Here is a 12936-nt window from a genome sequence, read left to right as displayed (position 1 = left end):
ATATCACAATGATATGGTTTCTCTCCAGAATGAATACGTTTGTGTCTAGTTAAGTTATGATTACGAGAGAATGATTTACCACAGATATCACACTGATATGGTTTCTCTCCTGTATGAATACATTTGTGATTAATTAACTGACTACTTTCAGAGAACGATTTACCACAGACATCACAGTGATATGGCTTCCCCTTTGTCTTTGTATGAAGACGTTTGTGTATAGTTAAGTGATGATTACGAGAGAATGATTTACCACAGATATTACAATGATATGGCTTCTCACCTGTATGAATACGTATGTGTGTAGTTAAGCAATAACTCTGAGAGAATGATATACCACAGATATCACAGTGATATGGTTTCTCTCCTGTATGAATACGTTTGTGTTTCATTAAGTCACTACTTGCCGAGAATGATGAACCACAAATATCACAACGATAAGGTTTCTCTCCTGTATGAATACGTTTGTGTCTAGTTAGAGCACTATTTTGAGAGAATGATTTACCACAGATCTCACAGTGATATGGCTTCTCTCCTGTATGAATACGTTTGTGATTACTTAACGGAAAACTTTCAGAGAATGATTTACCACAGATATCACAATGATATGGTTTGTCTCCTGTATGAATATGTTTATGTATAGTTACATCATGATTACGAGAGAATGATTTACCACAGATATCACAGTGATAAGGCTTCTCTCCCGTATGAATATGCCTGTGAGTAGTTAAGTGATAACTCTGAGAAAATGATTTACCACAGATATCACATTGATATGGTTTCTCTCCTGTATGAATTCGTTTGTGTTTCACTAAGTCACTATTTGAAGAGAATGATTTACCACAGATATCACAGTGATAAGGTTTCTCTCCTGTATGAAGACGTTTGTGTCTAGTCATTGCACTACTGTGAGAGAATGATTTACCACAGCTATCACAGTGATATGGTTTGTCTGCTGTATGAATACGCTTGTGTGCAGATAAATTACAACTTTGAGAAAATGATTTACCACAGACATCACAGTGATAAGGTTTTTCCTTTGTATGAATACGTTTATGCGAAGTCAAGCCACTTTGGTCGGAGAATGATTTACCACAGACCTCACAATGATATGGTTTTTCCCCTGTATGAATACGTCTGTGGGAAATTAGGTTACATTTTAGGGAGAAGCCCTTTTTGCAAATGTCACAGTCATATGATAATTTTCTCATCTTTTTTATGTGTTCAGGTGAAATCAATTCTTCAACTTTTTCACTCTTTTCCATTATTTTTCCCTGTAAATCACGACGTATAAATTTTTCTTCCTTTTTATTCCTTACATACACTTTTATTTTTGTATTTGTGTTCAGTGTTACTTTTGTCTAGCAACACTTAGATACATTTATCCAAGTTTAATCAGCATGCAAGCTCCTCTTCCTGATACTCCAGTCAGCGATGTTCAGAAATTTGGTTAATAATATCAGTTCAGAGTAAATGTTTTACAGGGCCTCTATCACAGATTTGTAGAAACAATATTATAATATTTTCCTTTATTCCTTAAAACATGGTAGATATTGAGGAGGTTTCTTCTGTTATGGCAATGTCAAGTGATCTGAAATTATATAGAAACAGCAGTGTAAGATGTAGAGGCTACTTAAAATACAGAGATTCAGATAGCATGTAGCATAGACGAGCAGATAGATGAATAATGGCAGGAAGCAAAGGAGAGAAAAGCCTATAAGTACTCTACTAATATGCTCAATTAGAAAATAGGAGTTTGGCTAACAAGATAGATGTTGAGGTATTATGAATGCATAGAACAGGCATGACAATGAGACAGATTACAGAGGTCACATATATAGTAACAGATAGACTGAACTTCAACAGAAAACACGAATGGAACAATAACACCCACCACACTATGCAACATGATAACTAAAGGCAGAATGGGAGAGAGAAAAACTAAAAAAGACACAGACACAAAGAATATAATACATCCACACACAAAACATGAATTGTAAATAAATAGCGAGGAGGAGGCGTAGGAGTGGCTGTGTGGTAAGTAGCTTGCTTACCAACCACATGGTTCCGGGTTCAGTCCCACTGCGTGGCATCTTGGGCAAGCGTCTTCTACTATAGCCTCGGGCCGGCCAAAGCCAAGTGAGTGGATTTGGTAGACGGAAACTGAAAGACGCCCGTCGTATATATGTATGTGTTTGTGTGTCTGTGTTTGTCCCCCCAACATCGCTTGACAACCGATGCTGGTGTGTTTACGTCCCCGTAATTTAGCGGTTCGGCAAAAGAGACCGATAGAATAAGTATTAGTACTAAAACACAACAAACGGTTAATGTTACAAACTGACATGGCAACAAGGGAGTGTGTAGAAGGTATCGTCCATAGCAAGAAATAGCAGCCAAATCGGCAGCTGTCAGAATTGAATGTGGAACTGACAAGGAACGTTACTGCTGGTTTGAGTTGATTCTTTGGCTACTGACTGGCCGGAGCTGTCTGTCTATCTCACTATCTCTCTCTATATCTATCTCTCTATCTATCTATCACTCGTTCACTTCTGTTTGTGTCCGTAGAATTTATCAAATTAGAAAACGCAAATTTAATATAAAAATATATTTTCTGAAATTGCAAATTATTTAAAATATAAAAATATAATTTTCAACAGAGAGAATTTATCAAAATAGAAAACAAATGAAGTTTGAAGTTTTAAAATAATAGGATCGACCACTCACGACTAGCTAGCGCGGACGCGAGTACCCTTATACTCTGTGTTGTGTTTTCAAACGCATGGATATAGGTGTCAAATTTGTTCCAATAACTTTCGAGTGATAGAGAGAGAGGGAGAGATGGACAGACAGACAGATAGCTCGCTCCGGCCAGTCATGGTATTAGCTGTCAGTAGCCAAAGAATCAACTCAAACCAGCAGTAACGTTCCTTGTTAGATTTTACTACTTTCACTTCTGACAGCTAATACCATGACAGTGCCGCCAAATCTCGTACAAATCAGTGGCAACTCTCTTCCAGAGCTAGAAATAGCAGCCAAATCTCGTACAAATCAGTGACAACTCTCTTCCAGAGCTAGAAATAGCAGCCAAATCTCGAAGAATAGGAACATGGAAGAGAAGCAAATAATCGACGCGCCAAAAACCGTCTACAGAATTAAAAACATTGAATAATTTCATTAATACTTACGGAAATGTTTAACAAAGGATAGTGTTGTTTTATATATGTGTGTCTGACAGGAACGGATTATAAGCATTATCAGCTGATTAAAAGAAATTCACGGATAAGACATTTAATCGGATTTCAAAATGTGTTCAACGCGCATGCGTAAGTCCTCTCAACTATTTTCTTTTGTTTATCTCCCTTTATATTTCGGTATATGGGAGAGTCGTACTGGCTCGTTATCTAACAAACCGGTTCAATTACAACTCATTTATTATTTATATTTTTTTACTTTTCCAAAATTTTCATTGCTTTTGCAACCTCGTCAATGGATGATGATAATAAGTGGAAGCTGAACCGATGAATGTGTTAAATATTATGACAATACGACTCTCCCCAGAGAGCAAAATCTGTTTCAAAACACCAATTGGTTAATGTTTACATTAACGACTAGCCATCGAGAGAACAATGGGAGAGTTATAGGTATAAAAAATGTGTAGAAAACGAATATGAAAACAAAAATTTGCGCTAACGAACTGGGAGGTGGGAAGAGGACTTTCGGAAAATTCACAATATCCCATTTTCTCCCTCTTAAGTTTTATGAAAATGGATAACTTTTAACGAAATTTGATATACATGCCTTTCAAACGGCATAGATTACGGTTACAGAAAAATTTGTGGGGAAATTTTTTTTCCGAGTGTGTGGGAGAGAACATTCCAAGAGAAAGAAATTAATTCTTTTTTTACTTGAGTGTGGGGCACTAAACTATCCTTATGCCACTTGTTCTTCCTTTGTAGTCACTTCTGTTTGGTACCTGGGGTCATCGTTTCATCATCATCATCCTCGTTTAACGTCCGCTTTCAATGCTAGCATGGGTTGGACGATTTGACTGAGGAATGACGAACCAGATGGCTACGCCAGGCTCCAATTTGATTTGGCAGAGTTTCTACAGCTGGATGCCTTTCCTAACGCCAACCACTCCGAGAGTGTAGTGGGTGCTTCTACATGCCACCGGCACAAAGGCCACTCAAGCAGTACTGGCAACGGCCACGCTCAAAATGGTGTATTTTATGTGCCACCTGCACAGGAGCCAGTCCGGCGGCACTGGCAACAACCTTGCTTGAATGTCTTTTCACGTGCCAGGAAGGCGACGCTGGTAAAGATTATGCTCAAATGGTGCTATTTACGTGCCATTGGCATGGAAGCCAGACAGGTGCTCTGGCAACGATCACGCTCGGACGGTGCTCCTAGCGCTCCACTGATACAGGTGCCACCACGATTTCGCTTTCACTTGCCCCAACGGGTCTTCACAAGCCGAGTTTAGCGTCCAATGAAGGAGACGTTGACATGGTGCCAGTCATCGATTTTAATTTCACTTGCTTCAACAGGTTTTCACAAGCAGAGTTTAGTGTCCAATGAAGGAAAAGCACGCATAGGTGGGCTGGCTACACCCTGGCAGAGGCCTTGGATTATGGTCTCACTTGGCTTGCCGGGTCTTCTCACACACAGCATATTTCCAAAGGTCTTGGTCACAAGTCATTGCCTTGGTGAGGCCTAATGTTTGAAGGTCGTGCTTCACCACCTCATCCCAGGTCTTCCTGGGTCTACCTCTTCCACAGATTTATGTATATATTTGACAGTTTTACAATATACCTGTGTATATGTAATGAATGAAACATTTAGGACAATAAACAATAAATATATTGTAATTACAGGATGCAATATTCAAGAAAGAATAATGTGTAGGGTTGTTAGCAGGAGGAAGAGTTTTGGTAAAGAGGTCCATGGAAAAAAAGGTGAAAATTACAAGAACAAAACAAAAAATCTAGAAGTCTTGGAAATACTTTAATTTTCATTGCATAAATCAGAGGAATATTAAAAATATATTACAAAACAAGAAACTACTTTTCCCCTTTCTTCCTTGTATGAATATATTTGTGTTTTGGTAAGTACCAACTTTGAGAGAATGATTTACCACAGATATCACAATGATATGGTTTCTCTCCTGTATGACTACGTCTGTGCTTTGCTAAGGCACTATTCTCAGCAAATGATTTACTACAAATATCACAGTGGTATGGTTTCTCTCCTGTATGAATGGGTTTGTGTCTAGTCAAAGTACCACTTTCAGAGAATGATTTACCACAGATATCACAACGATATGGTTTTTCTCCTGTATGAATACGTCTGTGTCTAGTCAAAGCACCACTTTCAGAGAATGATTTACCACAGATATCACAACGATATGGTTTTTCTCCTGTATGAATACGTCTGTGTCTAGTCAAAGTACTACTTTGAGAGAATGATTTACCACAGGCATCACAATAATACGGCTTCTCTCCTGTATGAATATGTTTATGTTTCATTAAGGCATTACTTTGAGAAAATGATTTATCACAGATATCACAGTGATATGGCTTCTCTCCTGTATGCATACGTTCATGTGTAATTAAGGTACTATTATGAGAGAATGATTCACCACAGATCTCACAATGATATGGTCTCTCTCCTGTATGCATACGTTCATGTGTAATTAAGATACTATTATGAGAGAACGATTTACCACAGATATCACAATGATACGGTTTCTCTCCTGTGTGAATACGTTTGTGCTTAAAGAGGTTACTTTTTTGAAGAAAGGACTTTGTACAGATATCACAGTCATATGATCTCCTCTGTTTTTTCATGGATTCAGGGGAAATCAATTGCATTTTTTTCTCACTCTTTTCCATTACTTTTCCTCTCAAATCCAGTTGATATATTTTTCTTGCTTTTGTTTTTATATACTGCTGTATTTCTGTCCAGTGTTACCTTCATTTAGCAAAGCCTACATATATTTATCCAACTTCAATCAGCACACGGGCTCTTCTTAACTCTCCTTTAGTGTTTAAAAGATTGCAGATGTTGTAGATGATTCTTCTGTTCTGAAATTAGAGAAACATCAGTGTAAAATGTTGAGGTTATTTAAAAAAATACAAATTCATTTCTAATGAGATAAATGGTAGAAATAAACTTTTACCTTAACATCTGAGCTGGATGACAACAGCTCCATAAAGAAGTGCCAATCTCACAAAGTAGATGGAACACATGAAAGTGGGACACCAAGAAAGACATGGTATGGATGCTGAACTGCTCATGTGATATGACAATGGACCCATTTCACCTTGCTATACCCAAGAGCCACACTCCATTACAAATGTGTTAAGAGTCGTCCCTCTGGTGGCGCAAAGCACTTGTATCCATTCCTCATCAAAGCATCTGTGTAGTATCATGTAAAAGTACTACCACATTAAAGTATGTGTGTTTCCGTGTAAAAGTGCATGTGAAGTGCCACATAAAAGCACCCTGCTTCTACTAACCCTCTATAAAATGACGAGGTAGAACCCACGCTGCCAACATTGCCCGTGCGCCAGCAGAGCATGAGAGCCTTGTGACACTCGGCCTGCAAAACACCCAGCTTTGCTCTACGTCTGATCCACGGTTCTAGTTCACTAAAACTAGTGAACCTAGGAAGCAATAGTTTGACAAACGAAGACCACACCTGTTCAGCATCCAGGTAAAGCCAGAGACGACTTAGCCTCAGCAAATGTCTGCGCATCATTAGCCACGGCATCGCTAGCCCACACTTTAGCGGTTGTTGGCAACAGATAGAGCGCCTTACAATAGGTCCTTTGCCTATCCACAGGCAGAAGAGCAGTCGTTCCATCTTGATTAGCCATGAATCGGGACAAGTCACGATGGTTAGGCGGTAGATGATGACAGATGCGATGAATATATTTTCAACCTCCACCCTCCCTTTCAGAGATAGACATCGTCCAGACCAGGTCTGGGTTAGGTAGACCACCCTGCTCGTGACCTCACAGAGCACCACTACAGAGGTGCAATACATTACTTTTGGGATAAATCCCACAGTTGACGATAATAATAATAAAATAATTAATTCCCCTTTTCATAGAGGGGAACAACGTTCACGAAGTCTGCCAAACACAGACAACAAGGTGTTTTATAAAAACACACAACAAAAATAGCAACAGAAAAAAAACCCAGTTAAACAATCCCCTAACAACCCACCCACGACCAACACAAAAAGCACAAAGTAATAGAATTGTTCAATACTTACGGAAAGATTTCATAAAGGATAGTTTTGTTATATATGTATCTGGTAGTTGAGAGCATATGATCGATCTGCTTATTAAAAGAAATTCATTGACAAGACATTTAACCGGATATCAAAACGCATTCAATGCGCATGCGTAGGTCCCCTCGCAAATATTTACTCTCGCTTATCTCCCTTTTATGTTTCACTATGATTCAATTTGCTGTCTCTGGGAGAGTTGCTATTGCCTTGTCACTTAAGACAACGGGTCAATTACAACTCGTTTATTACGTATATTTCTTGTTTTTCTTTTCCAACATTTTCATTGCATTTGCAACTTTGTCAATGGAAAAGAAAAGGATATAAATAATGAGTGGAAACTGAACCGGTGAATGTGTTAGATAAAAGACAATACGACTCTCTCCAGATACAGCAAAATGTGTTTCAACACATCAATTGGTTATGTTTACTTTAACGACTGGCCATCAAAACAAAAAAGAACATTAAAAAATGTGTAGAAAACGAATATGAAAACAAAAATTTGCTCTAACGAACTGGGATGTGAGAAGAGAACTTTAGGGAAATTCACAAGATCCGATTTTATCTCTCGTACGTTTTAGGAAAATGGATTTCTTTTTATATTACTAGTTTTCAAACGACATAGATTACGGTTACAAAGAAATTTGTGGGGAAAATTTTTTTCCGAGGGGATGGGGAGTGGAATTTCGAAGAGAAAGAACTTAATAAATTATTTCTTTGCTCGAGTGTAATGGAAATAAGATCGGAAATAAAAAAAAAATTGGATTCATTTATCTTTCGTTTGAGTAATAGAAAAAGGTTTTGAAAAGGATCCCAGTGGTATAGATGTGTTAAAAACAACAGCTAAATCGCCCTTAACTTTTTTCCATAGTAAATCCATATCCAACACCGCATTTATGAATTTGTTTCTCTCACCATGATATATGGGATCTTCTATAAAACCCAGTTATGAACTTATTTGCACACATAATCAGAGCTCAACTATCAAACTGATTTATGAGCACATAACAGGCGACGAGACAGTCATTTGGGTAAGGAATGACCATGCTTCTTTTATCCTAACCCTAACACTAGTTTTGTGAGATTTGGCTGTTATTTCTAGCATGTAAATAGCCTGCTTGGTGGGGGGGGGGGATTGAAATTTTTCAAAAATTTTTTTTTCAGAATCGGAATCTCCATAGCCTAAAACGTGGGATTCTGTAAAAAAAATTAATAAATAAGGGGGGGGGGGTTCAGATTACATATAGTCCATCTCTACCAAGAATGCTTGCTGTTGTTTCAACCATGGCTGGTTCTGCGTAGTTATTTACTTAGTAAAACAGTAAGGGGAGAGAGTTGCTAGCACATCACCCTCTGCCCACATGTCTTCCATCCGCATCTTTACCATATGGGGCCCTAACAAAATTCGATAATAGGTATAGATGCAAATCTATCTAATTACTCGTCTCCTTCTAAAATCAGGCATAATTTGGCGATCGGTCGACTTACAAATACCGTTCTTCGTCTTAAGTTTACCAGAGCTCACCTTGACCATGTCAAGTTAACAAACGAGTTCACTACTGGGATATCAGAACTCTCGTGGGAAAAGAATATTTCGTGCACAAAGGGAGACAATTAGTCTTAGCTGCCTTAAATATGACAGGAACTACGCATGTGCATTGAACATACATCTCGATGTTGACGTGCAGTTAATTGTATTGTACATGAATTTCTCTTAATCAGCTGATTATACATTTATAATACTTATAAAACGTATTTATAATGCATTTCTCAACTACCAGATACATACATATATAACAATACTATCCTTTACGAAGCATTTCCGTAAGTATTTAACAAGGAAAGCATTTAATGTTTTTAAATCTGTAGACGTTCAGTTTTTTTGCGCGTTAATTCTTTGTCTTTCTTCTATAGTTTATGAACGATAGATGACCTTCATTTGTGTGGAATTTGGCTGCCATCTCTAACTTTGGAAGACTGATGTCTATGATTTGTGCGGGAGTTGGCTATTTCTAGCTATGGAAGACAGATGTCTGATTTATGTGGGATTTAGCTGCTATATTTAGCTATGGAGGCTACTTTCTCCACTCACCGCCGTTGGCATGTTGTTTTTCTTTAGCTTAAAAAATATTCTGAAGAAACGCTCCAACCACTGAAATGTTTAGAAAACAATATTCTTTTAGGCATAGCTACAGATTTCGGTCAATATAAAGATCCTCACCCGAGAACAAAAACAAAAATTAATCAGCCTGGAGGGTGTTAACAAGTATGGGGAAAACGAATATGAAACAAAAAATGCGCGCTAACGATCCGGGGGGGAGGAGACTTTCGGAAAATTCACAAGATCCGATTTTTCCCTCATAACTTCCGGTCAAATGGATATATATTGATATTTTTACGGAATCCCACGTTTTTGGTTATGGAGGATCCGATTCTGGAAAAAAAAAAAATTTTTTTTTTTCAAAGAATCGCATTTTCAAAATTTAAATCCCCTCCCCTTCACCCCTCCCTCCTTATTTTTCACTTTTCCCGGAAATTTTTTTCTTCGCGAAATACGAAGATTAAGGTTCTGAAAAAAAAAATGGTTTGTAAAACTTCATATTTTCAAAAAAGAAAGTGTATATATATATATATATATATATATCCCTGTCGCTACTATCTCTCTCTCTCTCTATCTCTCGTTGCTCGTCCTTCGCCTCTCCAGTTCTTGCTTCACAGCGTTCAATATACACACACTTCTCCACGTCTGGCTGTACAGCTTTTTTGTTTGTTTATTTCACCGTTTCATTTTCCTGTCTTGTTTTCTGTCCTCCATGGCACAAATTTAATTTATGTTCGTGGGAAGAGCCGTTTTAACGATGTGTCCTGCCCTAACTCTTCGAAACGCCAGTGTTTTAATGGTGGCAGCTGATGAAGTATATGTTCTCTATGTGGCCTGCTTGTTTTTTTTGTACCTTGTTTATCATTTTGTCCATGTTTTTTTTGCAACGTCATGTACCCAGATATGTATCTATATGTACATGTAGACGAAGGTATGTACATACATATACATATATATGCATATACTCATATATTGTTTATATATATATATTTTTTTTCTTTTTCGAAAATTTGAAATTTTACAAACCAATTTGACCAGAGCTGCAGCAGACTCCAGTCTGATTTCTCATAAATTCTAGAGCTAGATGCCCTTCCTGGTGCCAACCACTTCACAGAGTGTTCAGGGTGCTTTTATGTGGAATTACACATGCACTTTTACATGGAAACACACATACTCTAATTTGCAGCACTTTCACATGATACTGGGCTTTTTGCCACCAGAGAGACAAGTTTTAACACTTCTGTAATGGAGTGCAGGTCTTCTTGGATATAGCAAGGTACCAGACATTTTGGTCCTTTCTCATATCACATGAATGGTTCAGCATCCTGAGTTTGCTCTTCAGCACTTCATGCCATGTCTTTCTAGGCATCCCACTTCCACATGTTCCATTTACTTTGAGAGATTGGCACTTCTTTACGGAGCTGTTGGAATCCAGCTCAGATGTTAAGGTAAATGTTTGTCTCTACCATTTATCTCAACAGAAATGAATCTGTATGTTTTAAGTAGCCTCTACATCTTACACTGTTGTTTTTCTCTAATTTCAGAACATCGATGTAACAGAAGAAACATCCTCAATATCTACCATGTTTTAAAGACTAAAGGAAAATATTATACAAAACAGATGTATCAGATTGTTTCTACAAATCTGTGGAGGAATTCCTATGAAACATTTCTTCTGAAATAATATTATAAGCAAAACTTGCGAACGTCACTGACTGGAGTGTCAAGAAGAGCTTGTGTGCTAATTAAAGTTAGATAAATTTGTGTAAATGTTGCTAAACAAAGGTAACACTGGACAGAAATACAACACTAGAAGTGTTTGTAAGGAATAAAGTAGAAGACAAAAGTAAGAAAAAATATATAAACTGGGATTTGAGAGGAAAAGTAATGGAAAAGAGTGAGAAAAATAGACAACTGATTTCCCCTGGACACATGGTAAAAGAGACAAGATCATTCGACTGTGTTATCTGTACAAGGTCCTTCTACCAAAAAAGTAACCTGCTTATGCACAAACGTATTCATTCAGGAGAGAAACCACATCCGTGTGATATCTGTGGTAAATCTTTCTCTCAAAATAAAGTCTTAACTAGACACAAACGTATTCATACAGGTGAGAAACCTTATCACTGTGATATTTGTGGTAAATCATTCTCTGACAATAGTGTCTTAGCAAAGCACAGGCGTGTTCATACAGGAGAGAAACCATATCATTGTGATATCTGTGGTAAATCATTCCCCCAAAATGGTAACTTAATGAAACACAAACATACTCATACAGGAGAGAAACCATATCATTGTAGTGTCTGCTTGAAATCTTTCTCTTGTAATAGTATCTTAACTACACATGAACGTATTCATACAGGAGAGAAACCATATCACTGTGAGATATGTGGTAAATCATTCTCTCAAAATAGTAACTTGACTACACATAAACATATTCATACAGGAGAGAAACCGTATTACTGTGATATCTGTGGTAAATCGTTCTCTCAGAATGATAACTTAACAAACCACAAATATTTTCATACAGGAAAGAAACCATATCATTGTGATATCTGTGGTAAATCATTCCCCAAAAATGGTAACTTAATGAAACACAAACGTACTCATACAGGAGAGAAACCATATCATTGTAGCGTCTGCTTGAAATCTTTCTCTTGTAATAGTATCTTAACTACACATGAACGTATTCATACAGGAGAGAAACCATATCACTGTGAGATATGTGGTAAAACATTCTCTCATAATAGTACCCTAACTACACATGAACGTATTCATACAGGGGAGAAACCGTATCATTGTGATATTTGTGGTAAATCGTTCTCTCAGAATAATAGCTTAACAAACCACAAATATTTTCATACAGGAGAGAAACCATTTTGTTGTGATATCTGTGGTAAATCATTCCCTCAAAATAATAAATTAAGAGAACACAAATATATTCATACAGGAGAGAAACCCTATCATTGTGATATATGTGGTAAATTATTTTCTGAAAGTAATACATTAACTAGACACAAACGTACTCATACAGGAGAGAAACCATATCATTGTGATATATGTGGTAAATCATTCTCTCTCAGTAGTACTTTGACTAGACACAAATCTATTCATACTGCAGAGAAACCTTATCATTGTAATATCTGTGGTAAATCATTCTATCAAAATAGCGAGTTAACTAGACACAAACGTATTCACACAGGAGAGAAACCATATCATTGTGATATTTGTGGTAAATCATTCTCTGAAAGTAGTAAATTAACTAGACACAAATCTATTCATACAGGAGAGAAACCATATCTCTGTGATATCTGTGGTAAATCATTCTCTGACAATTGGGGCTTAGCAAAGCACAGACGTATTCATACAGGAGGGAAGCCATATCAAAGTGATATCTGTGGTAAATCATTCTCTCAAAATTGTGACTTAACAAAGCACAAATATATTCATACAGGAAAGAAAGGAAAAGGGTAGTTTCTTGTTTGCTATATTTTTAATATTCTTGATTTATGCAATTGAAATTAAAGTATTTCCAAAAGTT

General features: G+C 37.2%; 2 protein-coding genes across 4 annotated transcripts in view; one reads left to right on the top strand and one right to left on the bottom strand.

The window, feature by feature from the left end:
* Positions 1-8682, bottom strand: part of LOC106874808 (uncharacterized) — a 150017-nt gene extending 141335 nt beyond the window's left edge. The window contains exons 1-3 of the mRNA XM_089344617.1: positions 7280-8682; positions 5113-6083; positions 3-1071 (exon numbers count right to left, since the gene is read on the bottom strand). Of these exons, the coding sequence (XP_089200743.1) occupies positions 3-1071; positions 5113-5891 (1848 nt within the window). The 5' untranslated portion in view covers positions 5892-6083; positions 7280-8682. The remainder of the gene's footprint in view (positions 1-2; positions 1072-5112; positions 6084-7279) is intronic.
* LOC106874809 (uncharacterized) lies at positions 2485-12936 on the top strand. 3 transcript variants are annotated; one of them, XM_089344429.1, is made up of 2 exons: positions 2485-3323; positions 10940-12936. In XM_089344429.1, exon 2 carries the CDS (start codon positions 11283-11285, stop codon positions 12867-12869), a length of 1587 nt encoding a protein of 528 aa, XP_089200555.1. In that variant the 5' UTR covers positions 2485-3323; positions 10940-11282; the 3' UTR covers positions 12870-12936. The 3 variants fall into 3 exon arrangements, with proteins under 3 accessions (XP_089200555.1, XP_089200552.1, XP_089200554.1); XM_089344426.1 differs by lacking the exon at positions 2485-3323 and adding an exon at positions 8979-9118; XM_089344428.1 differs by lacking the exon at positions 2485-3323 and adding an exon at positions 10704-10843.

The sequence above is a fragment of the Octopus bimaculoides genome, chromosome 28 (genome assembly GCF_046866305.1).
Source record: "Octopus bimaculoides isolate indiv1 chromosome 28, ASM4686630v1, whole genome shotgun sequence".
Classification (NCBI taxonomy): Eukaryota; Metazoa; Mollusca; class Cephalopoda; order Octopoda; family Octopodidae; genus Octopus; species Octopus bimaculoides.
This window is presented reverse-complemented; position numbering and strand designations above follow the sequence as displayed.

Coding starts and splice junctions, on each gene's coding strand:
- LOC106874809 (XM_089344429.1), top strand. CDS start 11,283: ATGGAAAAGAGTGAGAAAAATAGACAACTGATTTCCCCTGGACACATG.